Source organism: Oncorhynchus keta, chromosome 19, assembly GCF_023373465.1.
Source record: "Oncorhynchus keta strain PuntledgeMale-10-30-2019 chromosome 19, Oket_V2, whole genome shotgun sequence".
Taxonomy (NCBI): Eukaryota; Metazoa; Chordata; class Actinopteri; order Salmoniformes; family Salmonidae; genus Oncorhynchus; species Oncorhynchus keta.
The window spans coordinates 21,889,098-21,911,006 of NC_068439.1; the positions used below are offsets into that span (position 1 = coordinate 21,889,098).

The following is a 21,909-nucleotide window of genomic DNA, read 5'->3' on the forward strand; positions in this document are numbered from 1 at the left end:
ACACACACACACACACACACACACACACACACACACACACACACACACACACACACACACACACACACACACACACACACACACACACACACACACACACACACACACACACACACACACACACACACACACACACACACACACACACACACACACACACACACACAACCTCCTTCTCTTCTCTCCCCTCTCCTCTTCTCTCTCCAGCAGCACCTGGCACTCGGCAGCACAGCGGGGCGATGAACTCAATAGCAGCAGAGTGAAGCAGTTAAGCGTCATTATATCTGTGTTCCAGCACCACGGTAAAGCAGGGTCCCACACACCACGCGCACTGTCATTAACAGGCTCCGGACTCACACAGCGGAGGGGGGAGGGGGGCTAGGCCCGGCAGGGCCAGGCAGGGACCCTGAAAGACTACACAAGAAAGTAACAGAGACCCCCCTCCTCCACTCCACCAATCACCACCCAGAATAAAGAGCCCAGCCGCGGGACTTACCGATGTTCCTATACCTCCTGAGTGGATTGTATTGTTCTGTAGGGCCTGTCTTCCACCCTCCCACAGCGCTGTGCTGTTCTGTAGGGCCTGTCTTCCACCCTCCCACAGCGCTGTGGAGTGAAATGTCATGTCGCTTTTGAAATTGGCCTCCGTTTGAGATGCAGTCATATTCCGTAATGGGAGATGGATGGAGATGGATGTGGGGGAGGAGATCTCTTATTTTATTACTGTATCCTAGATCCATTGAGATGTAGGTTTTTACTCAGCTTTGCCCACTTAGTGTGGTAGAGGAGTTAACCAGCTGATGAAGGTGTATGATAATGTTATTGGAAGCTGTGTTATGTAAACTTTTCTATTCTTGTGCACGGAGAAGAAAGTACTGGTATAGGAACACGTGAGAGGAGATGACCAGTGGTGATATTGCACAAAGAAACCCAGAAGAGAACAATTTAACTTATTTGACAATAAAGACCAGTTTTTTTATTGAAGCGCTTAGCCTCAATTCTTAGCTCTGTCTGTCTCCGCTAGGAGGCAATTCCTATCTGAAAGAAAACGGACATAGAAACTGTCTTTAAAACTGGTAAGACACAGCAGATGGAGCTGCCAAGCCTGTTCCTTTCTGGAGTCATCAAACTCATCAACAACGCAACAATCTATTTTCACTCCCCCTGTTTATCGTCACTGAAAATGGTGTTGAAATAGAAAAAGGCTCTGCCCATGATGATGCGTCTCAGAGTAGGAGTGCTGATCTAGGATCAGTTCTGCCTTTTAGATCGTAAAGATAAGATTACATGGACCTGATTCTAGATCAGCACTCCTGCTCTTAGTCGCTTAATGAATATGGGCCCTGGTTTCTATCAACATCTAAACAACAACGGGAGAGACTGCAGCTTGTAGCTCCCAGTGTGTCTCAGCTTAGTGGTAACCCTTCATGTGGATCATCTGTGAACCCTCTTACCAATTATAAAGTGGTCCCATAATGGACATGGAGTGGGGGTTACTGACTCTGTGTGTGGGTGCCCATTAAAAAGATCACAGGGATTCTCCGGCCATACTGGTGTGTGTGTGTGTGCATGTGTGACTGGTGTGTGTGACTGGTGTGTGTGTATACGTGACTCTGTGCGTGCATCTGTGTGTGTGTGTGTGTGTGTGTGTGTGTGTGTAGGTGGGAGGTGTCCATAAGCGTATGTTAATCAATACCGTTAATGTAGCAATGAATTAGGAGTTAAGATGTCACGGGAGGGTTAACACAGCTGATCCGCAGAAGAAACCAGAGGGGCCACCCCAGGGCCCCAGGGCCAACCTATTCCCGGGATCACAGGTTCAACCCCGTATGGGAGCTAATTACGGCAAATTGGAAAAGTGTTGGGAGATGGCGCACATGTGGGGCCTCCCCGAGCGCCAGCACTCCCCGTCGTCAGGGTCCAATGGCGTCCGTCACGTTCGCACCTGCTCCGCACGACATTGGGGCAGAGGCTGCTCCATGTAAACAGTGATAGATAGTGGCCAGCCCATGGTCAATTACAGGCTCTCCTCCCTCCCACTCACTCCACCCTGTATTGATGGAGGGCCACAGGCTTTGTGACTGTGGATCATCTGCTGGAAATTGTCTCCCCGCCTCCCCAGCACCTGCACCAGTTGGGGAGGGAGAGGTGGTGGGGTACCGCTGGGGATTGGTGGTCTGTGGTGTTGGAGAGATGCACCAACCCTATAAAGTCTCCCTATGCTGTGCTGCCCATCACACGAACACATGCCCTCACAAACACACACACACACACACACACACACACACACACACACACACACACACACACACACACACACACACACACACACACACACACACACACACACACACACACACACACACACACACACACACACACACACACACACACACACACACACACACACACACACACACACACACACCAGCATGCCTGGGAAATGAACAAGGGTTCTGGAATATAAAAGAGGGAACAGTAATCTGCCACATGTGTCCCCCTCTGTTTATTATTCTGTAATTAGCCCTTTGGCAGACTGCTGGGGGGCGGGTTGGTTCACTCCCTCCAGCCAACCTCCTGCCTCCACCAGGGTTGTCTGTGTTGACTGACACACACAGACAACGCAAAACAAACAAGCAGGGCTCCCTCTCCCTCTCTGAGGAGGGATGACTTACAAACAGCATTGCCATGACTTGGAGGGATGGAGGGAGGGATGGAGGGATGGTGAGCAAACACCCCCCCTCCCCTCTCCCCTGCAGCCGTTTGGCCAGGCTTTAAGAAACAAGCTGTCTGCTGCCTGCCTGCTTTCATGTCTAGAAGCATTTCAGCCTTTTGGAAGTCATGAAATCTGTCTGTGCTTAAACCAGCTGGTGTCGTTCAACCTATACTGGCCTCTTAGGACATTTCGTTTAGACAGACTTAGACAATTTAGACAATTTCAGCACCGAAGATGCTTATTGGTGGGCTTATTGGACTCATTATGTTGAGCAACCATGAATATCAGATAATACAGATCATACATAAATACTGTAAAACCTGCATTTGCTTCAGTAAACATGAAGGTGTCTAGGATAATAGTAGGTTTAAATAGGTTTGGACACTTTAAAGTGATGTTTAAAATTGTGTCTCTTGGCAATGATTCCAATGGACGATATCTGTGAACATGAGTGAACATCACTCACTGTAGTCCAGGGTGTGTGTGTATGTGGTTTACCTGAGAGGGAGGAGAGACGAGAGAGGGGGAGTGGAACCATCTGCCTCGATGTCGTGCCTGAAGCGTTTTGTTGTTGGAGAGCCAGGTAGCACTTAGGTGGCGATGCAGTCCTCCTTCCTAGCACCCATCCTTAAAGGAGAGAGGGCGCTAGGTCCCTTACAGTCTGGGGACGAGAGACAAAGCATGCAGTTTATTGAAAAATCTGGTTATCCATATGAATTAACAGGCTAAACCCCAGGTTTATCATAGGGTTGTATTAGCATTATTATTATCTCATGAGCTAAAAATAGAGCTCTAAGCATGTTAGATGAACACAGAGAAGATTGTTTTACTGACACTTTCTATTGATATTATATATATATATATATTATATTCTGCTTAATATAATCTCTACAACCACTCCTGACATTCAAGTCTCTGTCATACAGATTTGGGATCTTAATTTGAGCCAGTTTGCTACAGCAGGAAAATAATCCTGCAGCAACAGGAAATGTGAATTACTATGTGGATTACAATTAACAGACATGTTTTTGTAAAAGGGTTGATACATTTTCCGTTAGGACAAATCAAGTCTGACATTTTACTAACTTTAGAATACTTTTAAAACTATGAATGCACTACAAGTTGGCATTTCCTGCATTGCAGTAAAATTCTCAGCAACAAAGGAGTGATCAAATGAAGATCCTACATCTGTAGGCAGGTCTGTTCTCTCCTGGTGCTGTATGAGACATCTTCAGTGGTGACGTATAGGCCACTTGAACGGCGCGCACTTATACAGTCATTCTGATCGTTCATTAGAATGAACACACACACACACACACACACACACACACACACACACACACACACACACACACACACACACACACACACACACACACACACACACACACACACACACACACACACACACACACACACACACACACACACACACACACACACACACATAGCCAGGCTTTAATGGCGTTTCAGCATGTTTCATTATGAATATCAGAATATTAAAGCCTCTAGGGTGCATTCTGGATTTTTTTGTAACAAATTAAATGTAAATAGCATATTGAAAATAGGGTCCCTTTCTCTGTGTAGCACACAACACTAGTTGGATACAAAATAACAGATAGCCTTCTGTACACTTGTCATTGGGGTCATGAATTACAATCTGAACCTTGACTAAACAGTATTATACAATGTTGCAGAGATTAGCCAGTACTGTTATTGAATATATAAGCCAGATATACACTGAGTGTACAAAACATTAAGAATTATTGCACTTTGTATTTGAATGTGATAGTTACAGGTAGGGCAATATTGTAGTTGTGTGTTACTTCTATATTACTATTAGTAACGGACACTGTGAACACTGGATAGGGACACTCTGAGGTCAAGGAACAAATGACACCCTATTCGTTTTAGAATACACTACTTTGAACCAGGGCCCTGACAGAACCACAGTCTATTTACGTCTGTGACCCTCTTGTCTGTCTGTGGTGATTCATCGTGGGCTGTCATGTGCATGCAGATGTTTACATGGAGATGTTAGGGGTGCGTGCAGTACACTAGCCTATGTATGTCTGATGGAGTGTGTCTCCCCATGTCCTCCCTAACTCAGAGACAGATAGGCTGTTTCACCTCAACCATCTGGAGGGAGGGAGGGGGAGAGAAAGAGAGAGAGAGAGAGAGAGAGGGATGGAGGGAGGGAGAGAGAGATAAAGAGGGGGGAGGAAGAGAAACTCGCAACCAAAGCATCACATACTGAAAGTCTATAATAGCGGAGATTCAGCCCCACTTCAATGGACAGCAACATAATCAGCATTCTGAATTTCAGAACCACATGAAAGTGGACAGTGACCATCTCAGGAATTCTACATCATTTTGTTACGTATCTTATGTATGTTAATTGACTTAATGTCAGTGCTCTCTAATTCCTCTCCAAATGTTTTTACTATCAGATTGACCCACAATTTATTTACTTATTTTTGCTGTAAAACAGGTTTATCATTCAGATACCAAGAGTTTCATCATTGACATCAATCAATAAATCCCATTTTTTCAACAGCAGTTGAGCTTTACAGATGCTCGGCCTAAACCCCAAAGAGCAAGCAATGCAGAAGCAGAAGCACAGTGGCTCGGAAACACTCCAAAGGAGGAAGAAACCTAGAGAGGAACCAGGCTTGAAATGGAAGCTCTACTATTGACCATTAAATAACCTCTATTGAATATGTCTAGTCTGCTTCTCCCTCCTGGAGACCAGTCTGCTTTACAGTAGATGAACAAAGAGAGGTTATGATTCAGGAGCTGCAACTTAGCCACGCAAGCCTTTCAGCCTTCCTTCCACCCTCTGTATTGTTGGTTAACAATAAAGGCTCTGTCAGTCAGCCAATCAGAGCAGAGAACAGGCCTTCCCTGGGACCCAGAGCTCCAACCCTTCCTCGCTCCAGTCTGCATCCCAAATTGCACCCTATTCCCTGTATAGTGCACTACTTATGACCAGGGTTGACCAAGGCTCTGGTAAAAAGCAGTGCACTATGTGGGAATAGGGTGCCATTTGGGAAGCAACCTCTGTCTATATCCCAGCCACAGTGATTACAGTGGGCTGGGGGGGTTCCATAGAGACAGCCATGTGATACTGCAATGTGGTCTCAGAGCATTTTGTATTATACTGTACGTCATCTGCAAAACTCCATTTAGTATGATACAGTGGAGAGAAAAAAAGTATATAAACCCTTTGGAATTACCTGGATTTCTGCAGAAATTGGTCATAACATTTGATCTGATTTTCATCTAAGTCAAAACAGTAGACAAACACAATCTGCTTAAAAGAACAACACACAAACAATTATATGTTTTCATGTCTCATTGAACACACTGTGTAAACATTCATAGTGCAGGGTGGGAAAAGTAAGTGAACCCTTGGATTCAATAACTGATTGACCCTCCTTTGGCAGCAATGACCTCGACCAAACATTTTCTGTAGGTGCGGATCAGACAACGGTCAGGAGGAATTTTGGACCATTCCTCTTTATAAAACTGTTTCAGCTCAGCAATATTATTGTAATGTCTGGTGTGAACCACTCTCTTGAGGTTATGCCACAGCATCTCAATCGGGTTGAGGTCAGGACTCAGGCCAATCCAGAAGGCGTATTTTCTTCTGTTAACCATTCTGTTGATTTACTTCTGTGTTTTGGGTCGTTGTCCTGTTGCATCAACCAACTTCTGTTGAGCTTCAATTGGCAGACAGATTACATTACATTCTCCTGCAAAATGTCTTGATAAACTTGGGAATTCATTTTTTCCCGTCGATGATAGCAAGCTGTCCAGGCCCTGAGGCAGCAAAGCAGCCCCAAACCATGATGCTCCCTCCACCATACTTTACAGTTGGGATGAGGTTTTGATGTTGGTGTGCTGTGTTTTTTTCCCCCACACATAGTGTTGTGTGTTCTTTCCAAACAATTTAACTTTAGGTTAATCTGTCCACAGAATATTTTGCCAGTAGCGCTGTGGAACATCCAGGTGCTCTTTAGCAAACTTCAGAGGTGCAGCAATGTTTTTTTTGGACAGCAGTGGCTTCTTCTGTGATGTCTCCCAATGAACACCATTCTTGTTTAGAACAACAGAGATGTTAGCATGTTCCAGATATTTCTGGAAGTCTTTACCTGACAGTCTAGGACTCTTCTTAACCTCATTGAGCAATCTGCGCTGTGCTCTTGTAGTCATCTTTGCAGGACAGCCACTCATAGGGAGAGTAGCGACAGGGCTGAACTTTTTCCATTTATGGAAAATGTGTCTTACCATTTACTGATGAACCCTTTCCAGCTTTATGCAAGTCAACAATTCTTAATATTAGGTCTTCTGAGATCTCTTTTGTTCGAGGCATGGTTCACATCAGGCAATGCTCCTTGTGAATAGCAAACTCACATTTTGTGAGTGTTTTGTATAGGTCAGGGCAGCTCTAACCAACATCTATAATCTAGTCTCATTGATTGGACTCCAGGTTAGCTGACTCCTGACTTCAATTAGCTTTTGGAGAAGTCATTAGCCTAGGGGTTCACATACTTTTTCCAACCTACACTGTGAATGTTTAAATTATGTATTCAATATAGACAAGAAATACAATTTGTGTGTTATTAGTTTAAGCACACTGTGTTTGTCTATTGTTGTGACTTAGATAAAGATCCATCATCCATTTCATATGATATGTTACATATTACAATTCGTATGATATGTTACATATTACATTTCATATGATATGTTACATATTACATTTCATATGATATGTTACATATTACAATTCGTATGATATGTTACAAATGGCCATTTGTACAATATGTTCCACTTTGTTGTGGCTAACGATAGCTAAGGATGGCGAAGTGGCTAATGGTAACGTTAGCTATTTGGCTAGGGGTTAGGGGTTAAGGTTAGGAGTTGGGTTCATTTTAGAGGAAGGGTTAAGGGTTAGGGTAGATGGTTGCGTTATACGTCCACACAACCACCCTCCTTTAGTTTTTGCCTTAAGTAGCATTATGTCTATTGTAACCATACCAAATGTCAAATGTCATACTAATTTTAGTGTCCCGGATTTATGTTTACTATGTTACGTCTAGTCAATGAGACCAGTCTGGATACAGTGGAACACAACACAAAGACCCTCTGGAGGAAGCTAGGACAATACAGGGGTAGGACAATTCAAACGGGGAAAGAGACAAAAAGGGCCCTGATTGAATTGACCAATGGAGGGATTTTGATTTGATGGAAACAAAGTGCTTTGGTGACTGGTACAGGATTATGTGAAATGTTTTGAGTCAACATGAGATAAGGTAATAGAAATACACCATTACACTAGTAAAATAATTACACGCGTAATAGACACCTTCATTATTTTCTTCCAGTACTAATGAATTGCTCTCATTAAAAACACTGTAAATTAAATGTCATCTGCTTTACATGACACTTCGGTGTACTACTACTTCATCTATCCCTGTAGGTTGTAAGATATTAGACCCATACACAGCCTGACAGATGACGAGCAGTTATAGTAACCCTCTGTAGGTCCTTATGTCTCATAATATGGTCTTCTGTTAGCCCTAATGCACTCCCAAGTCCTAATAACAACAACATGGAGTGAACAATTCTTCTTGTAGAGGGAGGGAGGGAGAGAGAGAGAGAGAGAGAGAGAGAGAGAGAGAGAGAGAGAGAGAGAGAGAGAGAGAGAGAGAGAGAGAGAGAGAGAGAGAGAGAGAGAGAGAGAGAGAGAGAGAGAGAGAGAGAGAGAGAGAGAGAGAGAGAGAGAGAGAGAGAGAGAAAGGTTATCAGTTATCAGCCACCTACGCCCCCATTCCTTTGTATCTGGTGTCTGCCTCTTGACACTTAGACTCTAATAATAAGGATAATGAGATTGGCTCTCGCTGCACAAACCACCGCTGACTACTGAGTGGAGGGAGAGATATTGAGACAGAAAGAGACAGACAGAGAGAGAGAGAAAGAGACAGACAGACAGACAGACAGACAGACAGACAGACAGACAGACAGACAGACAGACAGACAGAGACAGACAGAGAGATAAACAGAGACAGAGAGTGAGACAGACAGAGAGAGAGACAGAGAGAGAAAGAGAGAGACATTGAGACAGACAGACAGAGAGAGAGACAGAGAGAGACAGACAGAGAGACAGAGACAGAGAGACAGAGAAAGAGAAAGAGCTGTTTGACTCCCTAGTAGAAGACCATGAGGCTCATCGGTGCTGAACTAAATAGTCAAGCCTCCACCTCACCTCCCATCCCTAAACCCATTTCACTGACAAAGAACCTGAGAGCAACAATAATAAAGAATTGTGGGCGAAAAATAAAGAAGTGGGCGAACGGCCACGTCTGATTGGCTGAAAACGAGCTGCGCACCTAATAGAATTCCACATGGTGTCTTCCTCAGGTGGTGTTGGAGGAGAGAGAGAAGGCAATAAAGGTCTGGAAGGGAAGAAGCTGACTAATTGAAAATAGCCAAGCAGAGCGGAATCTGATAGCGCCGCCGCATCGTTCGCTCCTCTCTCCTTCCATCTCCCCCACTGAAGCCCCTCGGCAGCCTTGTGTGATTCCAAAAGGAATGGAGGAGCGAAAAGCGGAACAAATAGAGTGAGGCAGGCTGGAAAAAACTGTTGCTCACACGCTGATGTGTACTCTTCCCCGTGTTGACAACACGCTGTTACAGAGTGTGTTTGTCCTTTCATTTGAAGGGTTGACGCTGCCTTGGGCTCAGACTCAGTTCTGCAGTTCTGTTAAGACCCCTCTATTCTCCCCCATTGGATTTGTCTTGACTGATGATGTTGCACGGCCTCTGTGCCAAAGCCCTTTGAGTCACACACATATTCAATTCATTCACACGTTATATACAGGAGGGTTATCTTTTTGTTTACAGAAAAGTGTGAAGGATGTGTATTATTTTGGCATGCACGCACACAGGCAGGCAGGCAGGCACGCACGCAGGCAGGCAGGCAGGCAGGCAGGCAGGCACACAGGCAGGGAGGCAGGCAGACAGACAGACAGACAGACAGACAGACAGGCAGGCAGGCAGGCAGGCAGGCAGGCAGGCAGGCACGCAGGCAGACAGACAGGCAGGCAGGCAGGCAGGCAGGCAGGCAGGCACCCACACACACACACAGACACCAGAAAAAAAATCTAAACACTTTCACACCCGTAAAAATGTGAACACAAATAACCACACCTCTCCACACACAGAGCAGCGGTACATTTTTTACTTTAAACCAGGCGCTGCTCTCCCCTCCTCTCTATGACCGAGACAGACGTGCTGTGTAGCTGCTGAGAAATCAGAGAACAGCTGACACTGCAGTGAGGCATGCCTCACAAAGTCCCAGGTTCTGGGTTCCAGGTTCTAGGTTTTAGGTTCCAGGTTCTATGTTCCAGGTTCGGGGTTCCGTGTACCAGGTTTTAGGTTTTAGGTCTCAGGTTCCAGATTCTTGGTTCTATGTTCCAGGTTCCGGGTTCCAGGTTCCATGCAGGTTCCAGCTTTAGGTTCTAGGTTCCATGCAAGTTCCCGGTTCTATGTTCCAAGTTCCAGGTTCCATGCCCAGGGCCCTATCTGGGAGGGGTGGAAAGGGGAGGGGTGGGTACTGCTAGCTGGCTGCACGGAGCTTTCTGCTCAAGCAATAAAAATGCTAATCTGGTTCGATTCCCCTGGTGACATGCTCTATGTAAAACAGGTTAGAGTTCCCAGCTCCAAATATGTACTCTCAATTTACCACTTGGCCTTTCTTTATTCTAATCTCTTGATGTGGTCTTCATTAAGAGGGGCGATGGACTGGATGTTTCTCTTGCTCTCTCTCTCTCTCTCTTGCTCTCTTTCTCTCTTTCTCTCTATCTCTCTCTCTCTCCATCTCAGGCTAGTGACAATGTGTGTGTGTGTGTGTGTGTGTGTGTGTGTGTGTGTGTGTGTGTGTGTGTGTGTGTGTGTGTGTGTGTGTGTGTGTGTGTGTGTGTGTGTGTGTGTGTGTGTGTGTGTGTGTGTGTGTGTGTGTCATCTAGCTGTGCTCTAGCTTTCACACTGATATAATGATGCAGAGAGGCCTTTTTCTGTCTGATAAGAGGAGTTAGTGGATGTTGTGTTGTGTGGCTGGTAATTAAAGGTTAGAAGAGCCCGGAGATTAAGAATCGTCACTTATAAGTGGGTGATAGTCAACAGTGTCTCTCAACAAGCTTTTGGTGCCTTGTTCGTTATCTTAAAATCTCAGTATATTCATCTCGATATTATGTGACAGACTATGACTGGCTATAAGATGTTTTGAGAAACTGCACTGTTGCAATTCACAGAAATGTATTTGATCTTTCTTAGATTTTTGCCAGCTGAGTTTCCATATGTTGCACTGTAGTAATCTTTAATGTATTTCATATAGTTGAGGTTCTCACTGGTCTCAGTATGGCAGCACTACTAAAGCCCTGCCAGAAAAACGTCTTAAACAGCAATCATTTAAACATCAAACACCAAGGTTCTCTTGCAGTGTTAGACTCAGCCTTTCTTTCACAAACGCTTTTTATTTTTCACGACAAAAAAAGAAATTAAAGTCGAAGGAAAAAGGGGTGGAAATGGAACTAAATCTAAATCAAACATGAATCTGCATAATGTTGTCTTTGTCCCCATTTCAGCTTCTTTAACTTTCACATCTAATTAGGTTCAGGCCCTGGCAGTGTGAGATACAGGGGGTCTGTGGAAGCCCCCCAAACAGTAGGGGTAGGGGGGCTGGTGGAGGTCCCATCCCCAGAGACGGGTTATGACAAATAAGATTAATGTCGCCCCAGTCTCCAGACTGGCCCAGATTAGACTGATAGGTGATTTTCTCCAGAGAAGACCCATATGTGAGCCGCTATGCATATCACTGTGGTGGCCGTTTGGGATGGGTGGACATGGAGTAATGGGAGACACACACATAAGTTGACACCACACACACATGCACACACACACACACACACACACACACACACACACACACACACACACACACACACACACACACACACACACACACACACACACACACACACACACACACACACACACACACACACACACACACACACACACACACACACACACACACACACACACACACACACACACACACACACACACACACACAATACCCCCCTCCCGCCCACTCCTTGTAGATCAGTTCTAATGACCATTCATGCACGGGGGGTCAGCGGGTGAGAGGTCAGAGGGGGGCCCCAGCAGGGGGTACCGTACCCCCCATCTTCAGGGCGCTGAGGTGATGGATGAGATGGGGAACCTGGCAGTCACATACCCCTGGCAGACAGGACACATGTGTTGTGTGGGATGAAACCCATATGATCAGCCTAGATAGACAGAGTCTAGACTGCTTGATATGCAATACGTTACCCACAGAATAATATGCCCCTGCACCCCATTATCATAAACAGATAAGGTTTTAAATAGTTTGTTCACTTAACACGTACAGGACAATAAATACAGCGCCATCTTGAGCCATTAAATACCTGTCTGGAAATGACTGAAAAGCTGTGTATATGTGCCATTTGCACTTTTACCTTGGTTGTAATACAACTCATAATAGATCAACGAAAGGGAACGTTTGTCAGCGCCGGTAAAGCAGAGAGTGTATTTTCTGCCGGTGAAATCTTCAGGTACCACTCTGAGGTAAATGAATGTGTCCTCTACTCTGCAGCCTGCTCACTGCAGCACCTCACTGGCACACATAGGGTTCCTATAGTCTGAAAGCAATCTACTTCAACCCTACAGTGAACCCCCAGACAGAGGCTGATGCATGGCTGCTATAGGCCTTGAGTCTTATAGAATCACGATGTAAGGCAACAGGGACAGAGCAGCAACACCGCTTTAAAAAGAAACAAAGACAAAGGAAAAAGACAAGATCTCTCAGAAGATTTTTTACATTTTTAGTTTATTTTTTTTTTTTTTTTAAAAAACAGTGTGAACTCAATTTTATTTGTGTATATTTGGAAACAATGTAATATTTTGGCTTGGCGTCATCATCCAAATATTCACAGCTATTAAAGGAGGGATTGACATTATGGATTCTCTGTCATTGTAAATAGTTCTGCTGACGTGTTATTTGTCTCTGATGAAGCTGTCCATTGTACAGATGGCTTCTGAAGCATGATGGCTACACTATCTTTACATTACATTTCCCAGCTCCAATCCTAAAGTCATTCACGATTTAGGATGTCTGGCACTAACTTTTCCTCTGTTACAGATTTATGAAATCTATATGTTTTAAGATGCATTAGAGGACCAATTCCACCTCTCTATACAGTATAATACCTGCATGGGTGAGAGGGAGGGTAAGTCACTTTACCCAAAGCAAAGAATTCAACACAATTTCATATGTTGGGAAAACACACAATGGCATCTAACGTTTCATGATTCTCTTTACTGACCTATAGAGCTGACGAAGTCTGCATTACTGGCCCATACAATTCTATTGTCTGCCAATGGAAGGGATATTTTCTGTTGAGATTTTAAGGCTGAATGTTTATCAGTCTTATTGCTTATTGAGGTGGCAGTGGTATCTATAAGCATAAATACCATACGTTAGTGGGGGGCCGTAGGGATGACTCAATGCTTTGGTAGAGGAGGTAGCTGTCCTTATCTTATAAATAATGACATATGTCGCATACCAAATGGGCTCTGGTCTAAAGTAGCTCACTAAATAGTCAATAGGGTGCCATTTGGGACAAATCCATAGATGACATTTCAGTTACAAAGTGTGATTAGTATATCTATAGTTCAGTACTTATATCCACCATAATAATAAAGCTGTCTGAACATGCTAATTTGGGATCATTAATTTCCCCATAACAGTAGGCAACCTGTGTGCTAGATCTTCGATGGACCTCATATTTAATAGCAGGTGTTCTCCCCAAAACTATGTTTTGTTTGCTTAGTGATGTTGTTAATCTACTTCATAAGTTATGAGGGTATCACCATATAGTACATCATGAACCGACTGTATCAATATACATATCGTGTTAATTCACCTATGGACCAGTCAGCTGACCACACACACACACACACACACACACACACACACACACACACACACACACACACACACACACACACACACACACACACACACACACACACACACACACACACACACACACACACACACACACACACACACACACACACACACACACACACACTCTCTCATTAAACAGCCGTGGGCCTCAACCACCACACACCCACCACTCCATCAAGGTGGTGCTGCTGTCCTGGCCCGTGCTTACATCCAGCTGCCATGCCTGCATAGGGTAGTGGCAGGCAGACGGGCAGGCCAGACAGGCTCTGCAGCTGCCTTCTCTCCCAGGACCAGGACCACATCAACCATGTCCAGGTGGGGACCAATCCCAGGGAGGGGAGGTGGAGCTGGGGTGGAGATGGGTCGAGTGGAGGGGGTGGTGGGTGGACCAGATGATGAAAATGCATACAGGAGCGAGTCCAGGTGGGGACAAAGCCCAGGGAGGGGAGGTGGAGCAGGGGCGGAGAGGGGTTAGGTGGAGGGAGTGGTGGTGGTGGTGGTGGTGGTGGCTGGACCAGATTATAATGCATATAGGAGAGAGTCCGAGGGACAAACTGGGGGGTAGACAGGTGATGGATGGCATGGACTTGAGGGAAATTACATCATGTTGTTGTAATGTTATTGCAATGTTGTTGTAATGTTATTGTAATGTTGTTGTAATGTTATTGTAATGTTGTTGTAATGTTATTGTTGTAGAAGTTGTGTTTAATTAACAGCAACGTGCTGTGTGTTTTCTCTCGTTAGGCTGGACAATTAAGGGTTAGCTGTTCGGAAGAGGAAGTTGTGCGAAATCCCAAGGCCTGGATTTATAGCAGATAATTGGGCTTAGAGAGCTCCTCTCACCCACTTATAAAAAGAGCGAAAACAAATCCTCTTATCTTTGTAATGAAGAACTGACTTGGAAGATTAAGCACTTTCTGAGTTGTGTTGTTTACAACTAACAATGTGATGCAAATGACCACATTAAGACTAAGGGAAATAAATAGGATATGGGTGGTTGGGTGTACATAGTCCCAGCCATGGTCATCTCGCCCTAAAATCTATTGTGTTCAGCTGGATCCAGTAACATTATCTCATCCCAAATGAAACCCTATTCCCTATATAGTGCACTACTATTAACCAGGGCCCACAAGTCTCTGGTCAAAAGAACTGTACTATTTAGGGAGTAGGGTGCCATTTGGTAAGAAACCATTGGTAATTTGTTAACACAAGCCATACATTTGTCATTGAATTTCCAATGATTATAGAGAAATCAAATGATTGACTTGAGCTCCTTGCTGTGGTGTAATTTCTAATGATTATAGAGAAATCAAATGATTGACTTGAGCTCCTTGCTGTGGAGTAATTTCCTTCCTCCACCAGGTTGCTACACTGACTAACTAATGTTCTGCTTTGCACTGTGCACATTGACATGACTGCCTGAGCATCTGCTGTTTAAAAAGTTCTGGATTTTAATTGGGATTCATTTGGCATCTCCTAGAGGGATCAACCATATCGCTGGAGAGAATGCAGGTGCCTTGCCTATCTATCTAACGTATCTCTATTTTGACTAACACCTCACGCCACAAGCCACTTGACCTTCTCTTTGTCCTCTGCACAACGGTACATGAGGCATTCTGTTTATATTCGCAGAATGGCAAAACTAGTTCATTTTAATATTTCTTGTTTAAAACTCACATGAGAGAATGACATTTCAACGAGTCCTTTTGTTTTGCGTTCCGTCAAGACGTTTGGGTGTTGCAGCAACATCCCAGACTATTATTATGCAAATGCCAGGCGCACGAGCTTCTATATTTTTACCAGCCTTTTTCAGCTGAACTCAGCAGTTCCAGGGAATATTCCGTGCGAGGAGCAAGCAGAATAGACTGTTCTCTCTTGTCTTTTTTCTACCGTTCCATAAACAAGCCAGGCCACCCCCTCATGACTATCCTCAGGGTAAGGTGGAGTTTGTTAACCGCAAAACAAGGTGATTTTATGCCCTGTTTCCGCGGTGTTGTGGATAGCGGCTTTGTTGTTTATAGTCCTCTCTATATGGTGTGCTAGACAGGGTCAGGAGTGAATCTGCAGTAGTTATGAACTGCTATCATCAGCATGAAAAGCATAGGCTATATCCCCGAGGCTAAGACATAATACAATAAAAACAATAACCTTCACACATAAAATAGACAGATTGTGCTTATTTCATTCTGACGAAAGTAAACCTATATTTACAGTATGCCTATTTCTGTCGAAGGTAGGCATAGCCTATAGTATAACCGAATATGTGCGTAGCCTATGCTTATTATTCAAGTCGTATGAAAACTTGTATATCATATCCGGACTGCAGTGCACATTTGACCCATACTATGGCACAGTGTAAGCGGGGGACTAGCTGGGCACTGATACAAACACAAAGGCATCCTGCTGCAGTAAAGAACAAAAAGAACACCATGTCAAACAACCAAGGATACTATTGCTACTGGATCCCCGTTAATTGCGCACATATGGCTCCTACAGGAATCATTGAGGAAAAGGACCTTCTGGTACACAGCTCCTGTGATTTGCATAAAAAGAACACTATTGGTTTACAGGGTGTGATGTAAAAGAGTAACCTGCAAGCCTCCAGCCACATCCAGTCTTTGGTCGTGTGGTTAGCGTCAGCGTTGGTTTGAAAACATTAAGCGGGTGGGTAGATTTTGTAAAAGTGGTAGTAGATGGAGTCTTTTTTTTTCAAACATCGAACTCCAAAGCTTATATATACTGGGCAAATAAAAATGAATTTACGATAACTTACTGTCCCCTAAAAAAAGGAGCCTAAACATGCTCAATGTTTAGTGTTTAATGTTTCATGTGTTAGTTAGAAAATATAGCACAAATGAAATCCTACAATAACACACAAAAATATCCTATAGCCTACTATTATTCTATATCATTATCAGTATATTTCTGGTGTACATACGCATAGATTGAATTTGGATTACTGTTACAGTGATATTTGGGTTGTTGACTGGATTCATTCTAACATTGGGGATTTCTTCTTTCTTGTTTTCTATTGTTATTCATGTTGTTGTTTGCCATTTCTACTGTACTGTTAAGAAACGTAACCAAGTATTTCCCTGCACCCTCTATAACATCTACTGTGTTTGCGACCAATAAACTTTCATTTGATTTCGATTTTATTTCCTTGTCATGGTTTAGCATTTACTGTGATGATTTACAAAAAAAAAGTATAATAGTCACCATCATGATAAAACATGACAATTTGTTATACACGAAAAAAAAAGAGAAATCGTGGACGACTCACCAAATCAATAAATCATCCTAGTCCAATGTTGGTCCCGGGAGATTTTTTTTGTTAGCGGATTAAATTAGGCACTTCCATCTCCATCTCCCACCTGATCGCAGCCATATAAATCCCAACAGCTGATCAACAGACTTCAGAAAGCCCAAGACCTTCACAGAGTGCAGGACAGAGAAAGAGAGAAAGGGGAGAGAGCCGGAGCTAATGCTGAGACAAATCGTTTTCATCTATGTGGCTTTTTTGTGATTATTTATACAATGAGTGGCAAATATTAACGTGGGGGCTGTGATATACTCTCTGAAGTTCAAAACGAGCCAAATCCTGGAAGCAGTTACCAGCCTATTTTCTACGGTCAAACTGTAAGAAGACTGGGGACAGCTGCACGAGGAAGGAAGAAAGAGAGAAGAGCGAAAGAACGGATCTCTTGCTGCGGGTGTGCTGTCCAGTGCTGAAGCCTGCCTGCCTGCCTGTACAGGCGCGCAGCACTGAAAGGGAGCTATCCAGTGCTGAAGTTGCATTTCTGACCAGCGGAACAAGGCGCTGCCGCACGAAAATCAGCAGCTCAACAAGGAGTAGCAGCGTGAGGATTCGGAAGGGGTCTCACTCAGGCTTTTCCCCCTGTGCTGGCATCTGATCACACACAAATCGACGAACCGAAGAAGCGATTCCGCCCGTCTATACAGCCCCTTTTCCTCAGCCCTGCATGAGGAGTGATAGACTTAACCACCGGACGTGTGTTATTTTGTTCAAAGTGGAAAAATGCCAAGATCTTTTCTGGTCAAAAAGGTTAAGCTCGATGGTTTCTCATCTGCTGATCTGGAGAACCATTATGGTAGAGTGAGGTCCGACCTCAGCCTCCGCTTTCATGAAAAAGGTAAACCTGTTATTACCTGTAACTTTAAGTTAATAGGCTACACTGTCTTTTATCTGCGTAGACAATGTTTTATCATATTTTGTTTGGTCTTATATGTGTATAGCCTATTAAGCGTTGACTGTAGCCTGTGTGCGTGCAGATAGCTTGTTGCACATCGAGCTTCGCTGACCCGCGGTCACATTGTATCCAACACAGTCACATGTTGTATTTTTGTCGACTCTGCACATTTTCCGAGGCAGTGATATTTCAAGTGCTCTACAGCGGAGCACACAAGGTTAAAACCCAATTGAGCTGCATCAACCCACAAGTGTACAACATTTGCAAGACACCGTAGATTAGAATGCTGAGTTATAATGTATCCCTTTTGGATAATTAGTACAAGCCCACTACCATAGCCACACACGGAGACAGACATACAAAAGGGAGGGAGAGAGAGTGTGTAGGTCTTTTAAACGAACGATCATGTTCTAACACATTATTTACGCTCTTTAAAACATACAGTTAGCGTACTCGCATACTTGAATAACCAGACTGTATTTTGTCCAGAAGTACATTTGATAGATTATTCATGCGTGTTCCTATCTCTTGGTCATGGAGTAACCTATAGCCCTGGATGTAAGTGCAGGCTATGTATACGTTCAGTGGTGCACATCGACCTATATTCTGAGATCTTTGTCAGAACGGCAAATGCAATAATAGGCTGACTGAAGTGATATTATTCCCCTCCCGCCTTTGTCGTTAAATGGGTTAGCACACTAATTGAAATAGAGAGATATTGATTTTTTGGGGGATGGAGTGATGTAGAAAAAGACCTTCAAAAGAAGTCAACGTCTTTCAACCCACCTCTGTTGGAACTGTACATTACTGAAATAATAGGCTGCAGAGCTAACGCGCTGTGAGTCAGAAATTAAGCCCTACAACTTGGCAGAATGGCACTGTTGCATCAATTAACATGAATAAAGCGCCCAGAATCCACCCAATGTGTAATCAGTAGGCCTCATCACACAAATAATTAAATACGTTTTTTGTTCTTTTCAATGCTATAGGGTACATCAGTGACTACATGACCCCGTCTGTCTATGACGGTGAAAGTGACAATGGCATTAAAGTCCCCTCTCCCAGCCCCATCTACGATGGCATCCACAGCGACGGCATCCACAGCGACTACGGAGCACCGGACTCGGACCAGCCTGACAGTCCCCAGTCCGAGATCTCCTCCGGGTACATCAACGGAGACACCGCCGTAAGCGAGGGCTACACCGTAGACGCCTTCTTCATCACTGACGGAAGGTCGAGGAGAAAAGCCATCAGCAGCCCCAGGACCATACAGCGTCACACGTGCAACGAGTGCGGAAAAACGTATGCCACATCCTCCAACTTGAGCCGACATAAGCAGACCCACCGTAGCCTAGAGAGCAAGATGGCGAAGAAGTGCCCCACCTGTGGGAAGGTGTACGTGTCCATGCCTGCCATGGCCATGCATCTGCTCACCCACGACCTCAAGCACAAGTGTGACATATGTAGCAAGGCCTTCAGTAGACCTTGGCTGCTGCAGGGACACATGCGGTCACACACTGGCGAGAAGCCCTTTGGATGCGCACACTGCGGAAAGGCGTTCGCCGACCGCTCCAACCTCCGCGCTCACATGCAGACGCACTCTGCTTTCAAGCACTACAAGTGCAAGAGATGCGACAAGACCTTTGCTTTAAAGTCCTACCTGAACAAGCACTATGAGTCCGCCTGCTTTAAGGGAGAGTTCTCACCTATGAGCTCCATTGACGACTGACTTGTATAGTATCCATGAACACATGATGAAACTTCTTCCAACGGCATCCCTATACTATTCCCTAGACAACCTGTTCCATGGTGACAGCACAGGTTGTATCCACTACTGCAGCAAACAGCATCACTAAGGACATGTTGGATTACACATGTAGCTTGCCCAAACCTTTTTCCATGGGCTATCCACCCTTGATCGTTATAACAACAACAACCTATTCAACTATTATGAGTCGAAATTTAATGTGTTTGCCAAACTCGCAGAACATTGAAAATGTCTTCATTTAAAAGGTCAAACCTTTTTAAAGTATTGGGCAATATTGTATTGCTGCCAATGGCCACAAAAGTGTTCAGTAGTGAGGTAAACCTATTTATGAATTAACTTATTTCTCTATTTACCTATTACTTTATTTATTTTTTACTTACATTTTGTGTGGAATCTTCATTTGCACTTTAATTTAGTATTGTTTTGCAAGCCTTCGTCATGAATATGCCAAAGCATTTGCCACTTTCTAAATATCCTCTTATTTTTGTTCGCCACTTTATAAACATATTGCATGCAAAAAAACGATGATAATGAAATCTATGCCAATTTTATGAAGTTTAGGATTTTCGCCAAAATCTAGATATAATCTGTCGGTAATATTTCTCGGGAGTCTCACCATAAAGAACTATAGAGCAATAATGCATGGTATTTGTAAAACATAAATGAGTAATAACTATGACATTTTCAACACACATCATCCTTTTATCCAGTCCTCTAGTAGTCATACAAACATGGAATAGGCCTATCAGGGAAACGCCAGTGAGTGTAGTATTGAATGGATAAGCCCATGGGGTGGGATAGGGAGAGGTCCTTTTGTAAATGGTTATGCACTGCCTGCCTCGTATTTATCTTAGTTTTAGAACGTAGACTTCTGGTGCTGATCTAAAAATAGTTCCAAGCAATCCAGAACATCTCACCACCAAGTCTGTGGAACGAACGCCAGAGGCCCAAACGACGGCGACGCTACCCCTTATCACATCTCTCACAGGTGGACAAGTAAGTTTAGGGGTCACTTACAAGATAACTTTCACTGCATCAGGGCTCAGAATGATCAACACAATAAGATGACCGTACTCTAGTCACGATAAAGTCCATTCATCTTATTAAAGCACTTCCTTATACTATGAACAATTCAACTTTTTAAAGATAGTAGCACAACAAGTAGATTCAGGTAGAAAGGCCTTGTATTAGCTATAGGCTAACCTCTGTTTTTGTACTATGCCGATCAAAGGGAAATAACTGTTTATTGCAAGACACCTTGTACATAACCCTTTGACGAGTATGATATTTCTACAATCTGTAAAGAATCAAATGAATCTTATTTCTGGAGTTCTTTTCCCTGGGATTTTTCTGCCCAGTATTTGAACGATGTAAAGCACAATGGCACCGGGCATTTTGTCTCACTTCATAATAAAGAATGAATAAAGATCTAACACGATGTGGTTCATGTTTGTCTAAACCATTTAGAGAAATCAGATACATAGAAAATATAGTTCTGTGTGATGTTTAGGCTGTTGTTCATTCCTGAAGTGTTTGTCTGTGTTGTGCACTAAAGGTTTCAGACACTGAAATGGCAGCGGCTCCCGTCAGGAGCATGTGCTGTAATGCAACAGCATGTTTCTGCTATAACAAGCACTGTTGAAAGCTCTTGTTGACACTGTGAGGCTGATTTAAGTGACGCAAAACGCTCATCTGTTGATCAAAGAGGCTGCTTCATACACTTCGTTGCACACCACGTGATTTAGGGGAATAGTTTGAGGTCATCACATCTTCTACTGTTTATTCCAAACACTTCGTGATCATGTAATGATATCTCTTGAATTATTTATTTGATTTCTCTTTTCATAAATGTTTGTCCGAAATATGGGCTTTGCAATTGGGCCACTGTGACTTCAAAAGAAATCTCTGCATGTATGACATCTCTTCACAAATTCACATGTTATCACGTTCCAAAAAATCTACAGTAGCCTAATTGAAATGTAAAAGACATTGTCTAGGCCTAATGAAACGAATTCCGCATCCGTTTTTCATTTTACTCAGCAGAATTTGAGCACTTTGAAATGGGGTGGAAACAACGTTGATCAACCAGTGTGTGCCTAGTGGGCCGGAGGTATCAAGCGGAGGTCAAGAGCTC

At 43.8% G+C, this 21,909-nt stretch overlaps 1 protein-coding gene across 1 annotated transcript; it reads left to right on the forward strand.

Annotated features, from left to right (window-relative positions):
* Nucleotides 1-17,205: 17,205 nt before the first annotated feature.
* Nucleotides 17,206-21,202, forward strand: scrt1a (scratch family zinc finger 1a). The gene is made up of 2 exons (XM_035758061.2): nt 17,206-17,950; nt 18,997-21,202. The coding sequence occupies exons 1-2, from the start codon at nt 17,836-17,838 to the stop codon at nt 19,734-19,736; spliced, it is 855 nt and encodes a 284-aa protein (XP_035613954.1). The 5' UTR covers nt 17,206-17,835; the 3' UTR covers nt 19,737-21,202.
* The last annotated feature ends 707 nt before the right edge of the window (nt 21,203-21,909 follow it).

What these genes read in the sequence shown, in the direction of transcription:
- scrt1a (XM_035758061.2), top strand. Translation starts at nt 17,836, where the DNA reads ATGCCAAGATCTTTTCTGGTCAAAAAGGTTAAGCTCGATGGTTTCTCA. An exon ending in CCTCCGCTTTCATGAAAAAG is followed by an intron (nt 17,951 to 18,996) that starts GTAAACCTGTTA and finishes TCAATGCTATAG; the next exon opens with GGTACATCAGTGACTACATG.